This window comes from Grampus griseus, assembly GCF_964374135.1.
Source record: "Grampus griseus genome assembly, chromosome: 11".
Taxonomy (NCBI): Eukaryota; Metazoa; Chordata; class Mammalia; order Artiodactyla; family Delphinidae; genus Grampus; species Grampus griseus.
Window position 1 is genome coordinate 90,058,907 of NC_139005.1, and position 10,414 is coordinate 90,069,320.

The 10,414-nt window shown below is 43.3% G+C and overlaps 1 protein-coding gene across 1 annotated transcript; it reads left to right on the forward strand.

Annotated features, from left to right (window-relative positions):
- The first annotated feature begins 645 nt into the window (after positions 1-645).
- Positions 646-2,509, forward strand: LOC309829997 (protein FAM136A). Its single transcript, XM_082666267.1, has one exon. The coding sequence runs from the start codon at positions 684-686 to the stop codon at positions 1,098-1,100; it is 417 nt and encodes a 138-aa protein (XP_082522393.1). The 5' UTR covers positions 646-683; the 3' UTR covers positions 1,101-2,509.
- Positions 2,510-10,414: the final 7,905 nt, after the last annotated feature.

Genomic DNA, 10,414 nt, shown 5'->3' on the forward strand with positions numbered 1-10,414 from the left:
ACCTCTATTAAGTCAAGAAGAAAGCGGAAGGTTTGCTAAAACATGTCCAGTAGAACCTAAATCAAAGTTACTTGGATGAAAGATGCGAGCCTTTCCCTCTGAAGCAGAACCAGAGAAGAGGCACGATTCGTTCATTCGCTCTTTGATTCATTCATTTCTTCAATAGGTGTGCATTTGATCTCCAAATATGTGCCAGGCACTAAAGATATAGGAATAAACAATAACCAAGAGCCTATTTTCATAGGTCTTACATCCTACTGGTCACGCGATAGTGAAAAGACATAGGCTTTGTATTCAGAACTATCTGAATGGCAGTCATAGCTTCTACTAGACAAGTAATCTGGCCTGGCTTCTCTGATCTTCAACTTCTTTGGTCACATGGGAGCTATAGCACCGACCTCAGACAGTAGTATGAAGGTTACATGAAATAGTGCATATATGTAAAATACCTAATAAAGGCCAGGAACAAAGCAATTAATAAATAGTATTTCCCATGTCTAGCTAGAGCACTAATGGCTATGGGTAAAAGGGAAAATTCCAATATTCCATCTTCTGCATAATTTCCATAAAGTTCAGATATGGTAGAAAGTGGAAAGTCATGAAGAACTCTGAAAGAAATTGATTTAAAATGGATCAGGAGTCCATGTGGGCGCCGGCGCGGCACGGAGCAGCGCCGTGTCGCCATGGCGGAGCTGCAGCAGCTCCGGGTGCAGGAGGCGGTGGACTCTATGGTGAAGTGTCTGGAGAGAGAGAACATCCGGAAGATGCAGGGCCTCATGTTCCGGTGCAGCGCCGGCTGTTGTGAGGACAGCCAGGCGTCCATGCAGCAAGTGCACCAGTGCATTGAGCGCTGCCATGCACCTCTGGCTCAAGCCCAGGCCCTGGTGACCAACGAGTTGGAGAAGTTCCAGGACCGCCTGGCCCGGTGCACTATGCATTGCAACGACAAAGCCAAAGATTCAATTGATGCAGGGAGTAAAGAGCTTCAGGTGAAGCGGCAGCTGGAGAGTTGCGTGACCACGTGTGTGGATGACCACATGAACCTCATCCCAACCATGACCAAGAAGATGAAGGAGTCTCTCTCATCCATTGGGAAGTAGATGTCTGCTATTGGCCATCGGGGCTGAAGGCAGGAGTCTATTTAAGAAGAGAAATGGGGATTTGGGTTTTCTAAGGAAAGTTTATGAATGAGGAAATTAAGGATGGCAGCAAGTTTAAGGCCTATATCACTTGCCTCTGGACACTGGTTCCTTTGTGTTTGAAACCTAGAAAGTGAAAAAACCTGGTGCTAAAATTGGGGTCAGAGATAGCACAGGAGAGTTTTTGTGATCCTGAATTTCACGTGGCAAGTGCTTTTCCTGGCAACAGGGAGCCTCCCTTGTACCAAACCAGAGCCCTCCAAGGTACCAGATTCTCTTAGTACACAGATACCAACAGGCTGGCAGGTTCATCTGACCTGCTTATGAGCTGGTGGAGTGTGAGGAGAGGTGTTTCTGTTTGTTGCCAACCTCCTGTTTACCAGAAGGATCACTACAACGTTTCCCACAAACTGGAAATAAAACAAAATCCATGAGGTCACTAATTTAGAAGGGGAAAGGGGGCTTCTGGGGATTTGTTTCGCGTGGTTTTGTTTTATATACAAGCGCATGAAGCTACTTTAAGATGTAGAGTTGGGAGAGGTAGTTTGGATAAAAACTCTGAAAGGGTCCTTGCGGATATTCATTTCTGGCCGTCAGGACGTGGATGCGCATTTCTTAAAATTCTCACACATGACATCTTTCAGCCTGGAGACCCTGCAAAAATATAAGAAGCGCTATCACAATGGCAGGGGAAGCAAACCTTCCCTCTGACTGGCAGCCATGATGAGCCCTGAGGCTGTCAGCAGCAGAGTCAGCCGAGTGACAAGACAATCTTGCAGTGACACTCACCCTTGAAGGGAAAGGGGCTTTTGATTGTGCTATATGCTAGTATTCAAGAATGAACAGTGAAAGAGGAATTGTTAGCTGCTTAATTAAGAGAGTTATGAAGTACTGGCTTTGGAAAAATCTGGTTTTCATAAAACAAAATAGAATGAAAGCCTACACCCAGTATTGCTTACTTTGCCCCCTGTGATAACAGAGCTCTATTGAAACAATCCCTTGGCAACACGAAGGTCAAAGGAGAAAAAGTAAGCAACTCGGGCAAGCTGTGACTCCTTTAGAGCAAAAAACGGGCCAGCCCTCCGTTACCAAATACTACTTTTGCGACATGCGTTGTTCTTGCCCCAGTTCTGGCACCTTATCGTTTTATTAAGGACCTTGTGTTTTTACCAACTTATTACTTGAAATGATAATATAGCCTGTCTGTTTGCTGTTTCAAGACTGTGATATATTTTCCTAGTGGTTTGGTTTTAAAAATACATAAGACTTAATTTTTCTTCCACTATTGTGTTTCTTTCCTTATATCTGGCCAGTGAATATATAACTTTGTCAGGATGCTTCTCTTTGTAATGTGTGAAATAAATTTAAGAGGTCCAGGGGAGTGAAAATTAAAAAAAAAAAAATAAAAAAAAAATAAAATGGATCAGATCTGTGGCACATATATACAATGGAATATTAGCCATAAAAAGAAATGAAACTGAGTTATTTGTAGTGAGGTGGATGGACCTAGAGACTGTCATACAGAGAAGGAAGTCAGAAAGAGAAAACAAATACCGTATGCTAACACATATATATATGGAATCTAAAAAAAAAAAAAAAAAAAAAGGTTCTGAAGAACCTAGGGACAGGACAGGTATAAAGACGCAGACGTAGAGAATGGACTTGAGGACACGGGGAGGGGGAAGGGTGAGCTGGGACGAAGTGAGAGAGTGGCGTGGACATATATACACTATCAAATGTAAAATAGATAACTAGTGGGAAGCAGCTGCATAGCACAGGTTGATCAGCTCGGTGCTTTGTGACCACCTACAGGGGTGGCATAGGGAGGGTGGGAGGGAGATGCAAGAGGGAGGGGATATGGGGATATATGTATATGTACAGCTGACTCACTTTGTTATAAAGCAGAAACTAACACACCACTGTAAAGCAATTATACTCCAATAAAGATGTTAAAAAACATAAAATAAAATGGATCCAATCAACATAATTTGAATAAAAGAGGTGAAAATAGTCTAAGTTCACTTGTTTATTCATTCATTCAACAAAAAGGTATTGAGTATCTCTAGTGAATTAACAATTATTCTTGGTGCTTGGAACCTAGAAGTGACCAAAACAGAAAAGTTCCTTCTCTCAAAAGGCTTATATTTTGCTGGGGGGTGGGGTAGAAATACAAGAAATAAAATACAGAGGAATTGTCATAATGCCGCAAGACACTAAATGCTAAATAAGTGATGCTAATACCTGGTGCTCAGGAAATGCGGAGGAAGTAGAGGCACCTGAGTGTTTGGGTAGCCAGAGAAGCCTTGAAGGGGAGTACAGGGAAGCTGGAGCTAAAGGAGGACACGCATATAGCCCTGTGATGTCCCTTAGCAAAGAGGAGACAGCAATGATGAAACATGGGATGTGGCATCTGTATTTGAAAAACTGGCAGTGATTGCAGGCCAGAGGTTGTTGATGAACCAACGCATGAAAGCGTGGGGAGCAGGGTCATTTTATAACTGAATAGAAGGATTCAGCTTTGTTCCAAGCTTAGCTTTACGACTTAGTAGGTTACTTTGAGCAATCTGTAAGCAAGGTCATAGAGCTGGGATGAAGATTAATTGAGAGAATCCCATTAAAGTGCTCAGCACATATCAACAGACTGTTTGTTATTGTTGTCACTATGTTATCAAGGGACATCAACCAAGTACAGGCAGACCTCGCTTCATTGCACTTCACTGTGCTTCGCAGACACTGTGTTTTTTACAAATGACGCTATGTGGCAACCCTGCATCCAACAAGTCTATCAGTGCCATTTTTCCAACAGCAATTGCTCACTTCATGTCTCCGTGTCACATTTTGGCAATTCTAGCCGTTTTTCAAACTTTTCCGTTATTATTATATCTGTTGTGGTGATCTGGGATCAATGATCTTTGCTGTTACTACTACAACTCACTGGAGGCTCAGATCATGGTTAGAACTTTTTAGCAATAAAGCATTTTTAATTAAAGTATATACATTATTTTTAGACACAAAGCTATTGCACACTTAATAGACTACAGTAGTCAGTAGACTGTAAACATAACTTTCGTGTAATTCTCTTTATTACGATGTTTGCAGGAAGCAAACCTGCAGTATATCCGAGGGCTGTCTGGATGTTTATCTACCATTGCTTCTATAACAAATTGCCCAAAACTTAGCAGCTTAGGTTGACATCCGTTTATTAACTCATACTTTGTGAGTCAGAAATCTGGGTGAACTTAGCTGGGCTCTCTCTCATGCTATTACAAGGCTGAAATCCTGGTGTTACCTGGAGGCTCTGGGGAAGAATCCACTTCCAAGTTTATGTAGTTTATTGGAAAACTTCAGTTCCTTGTGGTTATGGGACTGAGGTCCTCATTTCCTTGCTGCCAGGGGCCACTGTCTTCTCCTAGAGGCTGCCCATATTCCTTCTTTCATAGTCACTCCGTCTTCAAACCAGCCACATTGCATCAAGTTCCTTTCACACTTCGAATCTCACTGACTATCCAGGATCTTTGATGGTTCCATCAATAGTTAGGATCATTTGTTCTAGTTCTGTGAAAAATGCCCTTGATATTTTGCAGGGATTGATTGAATCTGTAGATTGCTTCGGCTAGTATGGACACTTTAACAGTATTACTTTTTCCACTCATGAACACAGGATATCTCCCCGTTTCTTTGTAGCATCTTCAATTTCCTTCGTCCATGCCTTATACTTTTCAGGGTGTAGGTGTTTCACCTCCTTGGTTAAATTCACTTCTAGGTATTTTATTCTTTTTGATGCAATTGTAAATGGGAAGTTATTAGCCATTATTTCATCAAATCTATTTTCTGCCCCTTATTCTCTCCCTCTTCTTCTGCCAGGACCCCTATAGTGCAAACGGTAAAATGCCTGATGTTTTCCCAGAGGTCCCTTAAACAATCCTCATTTAAAATTTGTTTTTGTTTCCTTTGGCTGTTCTGATTGGATGAATCAGACCATTCCATCTTCATCCAACTATTCCACTCTTCCATCTCCCAGGTTGCTTACGCATTCTCCTGTATCACCTGATCTGCTGTTAATTCCTTCCAGCATACTTTTCATTTCAATTACTGTATTCTTCAGCTCTGGTTGATTCTTTTTTATATTTTCTAGTTCTTTGTTGAAATTCTTACTGTGTTTCTCTCTATTCTTTTCCCAAGTTCATTGAACATTTGCTTTCAACTCTTTATCAGGTAAATTATTTATCTCTGTTTCATTAGGATTTTTCTCTGGGGTTTGATATTGTTCTTTCATTTGAACATATTCCTCTGTCTTCTCATTTTGACTCTGTTTGTCCCTATGAAATTAGGCAAAACTGTTACCTATCCCGGTGTTGAAGTTGCGTCCTTGTGTGAGAGCATGCAGCCTGCATGTGGCCAGCGGCTTTGGTGGGAGAGCTGGATCTGAAGTGAGCACAGAACACATCTTCTTTTGGGGTGTGCCGGCAGCCACTGCCTTGGTGGTAGGTGGGGCTGGATTCAGAGGAGCCAGAGGCAGAGCCAGGTGAGAACCGGGGATTCTCTCAAGCTCAGCAGTCACCCCCCTCTTGGGGGCACAAGGTTGGGGCTAGAAGGGCTGGAGAAGGAGCCCTGAGGGTGTTGGGATTCTCCCCTGAAGGATGGCAGTCTCCACCTTAGTCAGAGGCTGGGTTGGGACCCAGTGGGTTGGAGCTGCCCTTCTGAGCTGGCTCTGCTTCTTCTGTGTGCGTGTGTGCGCAGGATGCCAATGGCATCTCCACCGGGCTAGAGGCAGGGCTGAGGCCTGAGGGGTCAGAGCCACACTACTGAGCTGCCTCCACTTGCCCCCACCCAGTGTATGTGTCGCACACAATGGCAATGGCAGTCCCCACCTTGCTGAGGAGCAGTACTGGAGCAGCAGGGGCTGGAACAGGAGCCCAGTGTCAGCTGGGGGGCACGCTGGGGTAGTCCCAGCAGGCCAGCCCGAGCACCAGGCAGTTTTCCAGCTGTTGCCTCTGCCCTGGGGCTGGGAGCTCCCTGCGCCTGCGCCTGCGCCTGCGCCCGCGCCCGCGCCCGCGTCCTCGGGTCGTGAGAGTCCTGACCAGCGCCTGGCCCACCCAGCCCGCGGCTCCACGCCCACCAAGAAGCAAGCAAGTCTGTGTGTGCGCTCTTCAAGAGTGGCGGCTCAGTTCCTTACAGCCCTCCAGTAAGCCCCGCTGGTTTTCAAACCAGCTAAGGGGGCTCATCTTCCCAGTGTCATATATCTGGGCTGGGGGGCCTGATATGGGGTTTGAACCCCTCGCTTCTGAGGGAGAATCCCTGAGTCTGTGATAGCCCTCTCCTCCTCTGCATCACTTGTGAGGGGTGTGGGTCCTGACTAGATCACATCTCCCAGCTACCAGACTCTGTGTGGCTCTTTCTTTATAGCCTTGGTTGTAGAAGAGCCACCCTGCTGGTCTTCAGGTCATTCTCAGCAAGAGTTGTTCTATATGTGGTCTTGATATGTTCATGGGGGAAGGTGAGCTCAGGATCTTCCTACTCTGCCGTCTTGATCCCATCTCCTTGAGAGTCTATTCTGAATCCTGGTTGAGCTGCAGAGGCCTGAGAAATCCTAGAGACATGGCAAATAGGGATAACTACATGTGTCCTGCAAAGGAATTATCTCAGGATTAAATAAGATCCATATTTAAAGTTCAGACACAATTCTTGGACCGTAGAAGACACCAATAACTAACGTAGGTCAGGAGACTTATGCTCATTTGAAAAAGGTAAATGAAAATTTTAATTCTTTTTTCCATAACTTTCCACCCATTTTTAGCTTCTAATACCCTGCTAACTAATATTTGCCCTTTCTTCCTTTTTTGGGGCTGCATTCGTTCTTCGTTGCTGCACGCGGGCTTTCTTTAGTTGCGGCGAGAGGGGCTACTCTTTGTTGCAGTGCACAGCCTTCTCATTGCAGTGGCTTCTCCTGTTGCCAAGCACAGGCTCTAGGCGCGTGGGCTTCAGTAGCTGCAGCATGCGGGTTCAGTAGTTGTGGCTCACGGGCTTAGTTTCTCTGCGGCATGCGGGATCTTCCTGGACCAGGGATCGACCCCGTGTCCCCTGCATTGGCAGGTGGATTCTTAACCACTGCACCACCAGGGAAGTCCCTACCTTTTCTTTTTTAATGAGATATTTCCCTGAAAGAAACATACATAAAGGGAAAAAGCAAAGAATATGATTTTCTCATTGTTACCTCAGAATTTTACGACTGGCCTCAAATGGTCAGCCTATCTCTTCCCTGCATATCTTTTTATTCTAAACGTGTCTAAAGTTCTTTTTGACTAGTGTGATGCTTGCACAGGACTAGACAGAAAGATCAATGGAGCAAAACAGATAACCCAGAAATAGATTCCACTATGTATGAGAATTTAATATGTGATAAAAGAGACAGCATACATCAATGAGAAAAGGAAGGATTATTTAACAAATGGTGCTGGGACCTTTGGGTAGCAATTTAGGGGGAAAAAATCAATTTTAGGCCCTTACTTCACATCATGCAGAGAAATCAGTTCCAGATGGCTTGAAGAATTAAATACAAAAAATATCAAATCTTAGAAAAAAAAGAGAAGTGAATAAGAATTCAATCACCAGAAGAGAAAGAACTTTCCAAGCTTAGAGCAAGAAATAAAACACAAAGAGTAAAATCAAGAGATTCTACTCCTCACAATTTTTAAAAATCTCGACACAGGACATTCAAAGGTTAAAATTAGACCTAAAATAATAGTTGCAGCAAATATTAACAATGTGTTAATTTTTCTATAAATAGCTCATAACAATTAATATGAAAGAATTGCTAAGAACTAGATCAATAAGTGGGTGAAGACAGAGAAAATTCACATATGAGGAAAATATATTCAATAGACAAACATGGGAAAAGATATGAACTCACTGGTAATTAAGAGCATGGTCAATTTCAAAAAAAAAAGGACAAACTTTTAAAACCATGGAATGGGTAAAATTATTTTAAAATAAGAATATTCAATTCTGGTAAATGTGTAAAGAAATTATCACACTTATCTACTGCATGAAGTAGTATGAATTTGTGTAATACTTTTACAAAACACTTTCATAATTTGCAAAGACACTTGAAAAGACTTCAGAAAATTTTAAGCTGTATTTCCAATTTTCAGAATCTAAGCTAAAAGTATTTTTAAATGTTAGAGTGAGAAGAGAAACAGAAGGGGAGGGAGGCATCAGCAAGCGGTTCTCTACAGCATAATTTAAAATAATCAATTATTATATTAAGTCACATTAATAGCAGTAAGGCAATTGAGTCAATTATGATATATTCACCTATGGTTAGTAGGAATATCAGTCAGGGTTCCAGAAAGAAACAGATGATGAGTTCAAATTAGAATAATCTGAGGCAGGTTCAGGAAAGAAACTATTTACAGGGTCATGGACAGAGTATAGGAAAACTTATATCATGGAGCTAGTAAAAGAAATGCCGTTGCCACTCTAAGCCTTAGGAAGTGTGGGAACTGCCAAACTTGCAAGGGATATGTTCGTGTGGAGAGGTTCACCTTGACAGGAGCTCAGATGCCTTTAAGCCACGGGACGATCTGGGTATTTCTGATGCAGAAATATCTTTTTAAGATTTGTGGGGTGTTTGCGGTTGGGGTTAGGGTTATGCTGGCCAGTATAGAGATCCCCTCTCTTCCTGTTCACTTGCCAACATAAGGAATCCAAAAAGGCCAGAGAATAATCTCAGCAAATCATCAGAACCATAACTATAATTGTGGAAGCACTACTTCTTGGGTAGTAGTACCTACAAACCCACTAAGCCTAAGTTTACCAGAACAAGAAGCGAAAGTTCTTCAAACGGGTCGTTAGGTATTGTAGTGAGAGTCCATTCCCACCTCCACGTGGAAGGATGCATTCTGGCTCTGTGGTTTAGCTACTGACTGACAGCATTTGTCACATCCGGTAGCCTAGTACCTCACCCAGCCACAGTGTGGCCCCCAGATGGTACCATAGTGAGGCTTTAATGACCGTTCCATCATTCTATCAAGGCAGTCTTGCTTCTGAGTAGTGGAGAGACTGCTAAGAACAGTGCAGGGCATGGCTATGAGTCCATGACTACACTTTATGTGCTATACAATGAGTTAGTCAAAGTAGATGGTATTTCAGACGTAGTGGTGAGGATAAAGCATAATGTAATTATGAACTAAGAACACTGGTGCTAACAGCAGTTTGAGCAGATAAGGTAAATCCGTACTTGGAATTTGTGCCTATCTTTGTTAGAACAAAATGTTACCCTATCTGTGACAGGAGGGTTGCAGTGATATCAACATTTTAGTAGATAGCTGACTTGTTCCTCCTGGAATGCTTCCAGATCCAGAGCTTAGAGTTGGCCTGTGATCTTGCCAGGTTAGTACTCAACATGGCACAGACAAGCTAGCACTGATAAGGTGATGTCAATGATGCTGAGATCATGATAGCCTCCATCTCTGCTGTCATGGATACCACTTTGTATCCACTGAGAAAACCCTAGGGTGGCTAGGGACTGACAAGCACAAAACATTCTTTTTTGTCCACCTGATTTATAAAAGCTTCCTCTGCAATGGATGCCCACAGACAGGAATTCATGTAGGATTAAAATACCTCTGCCTATTCTGGGAAGTCCAGGTCTATCGCTTCCTTGTAAATCTCTTTATCCCCAATTGTCCAGTCTTCTTCTTTCCCCCAAGGAGCTAGTCAACCCATTGGCCACTGCTCATGAGTCAGTGTAGATCTGACGCTCAGACCTTTCCTCCCCCATGAAATGGACAACCAGATGCAGCGCCTGAGGTTCTTTCCTCCATTGCTTTCAGAGATGTCCCAGAGTGGGGCTGAAGCAGCCATCCTTTTCCAGCTTATTCTCTCATACTTTGCAGACCCATCATTGAATCAGGCCTATAGTTTTCCTTCTTCCTTTAACTAGTCATAGGGAACTCCTCATGAAGCTAGAGGAGTGAGTTGGGGGACAGGCAGCAAAGCAGCAGATGAGTTTAGAGGAGTCTTACCCTCCGTAATTGTAGCTTACTTGTATCTCCAGAACAGTGCAGGCCTGGCCCCGTATATTCCATGTATACCTAACAATGAAATGCTACTCTACATGCCAGCGTTATGCTTCAGTGCATTAAATAACAGTGAGGTCACGATGAGCCCCTCAGGTCCCATCGTCACTTGACGTCTCATGGCTAGACACTCAGTTTCTACCTGGGTCCGGAAGCTGCTTTTCAAATAGAGAATAATAGTCATAGAAGAAGGCC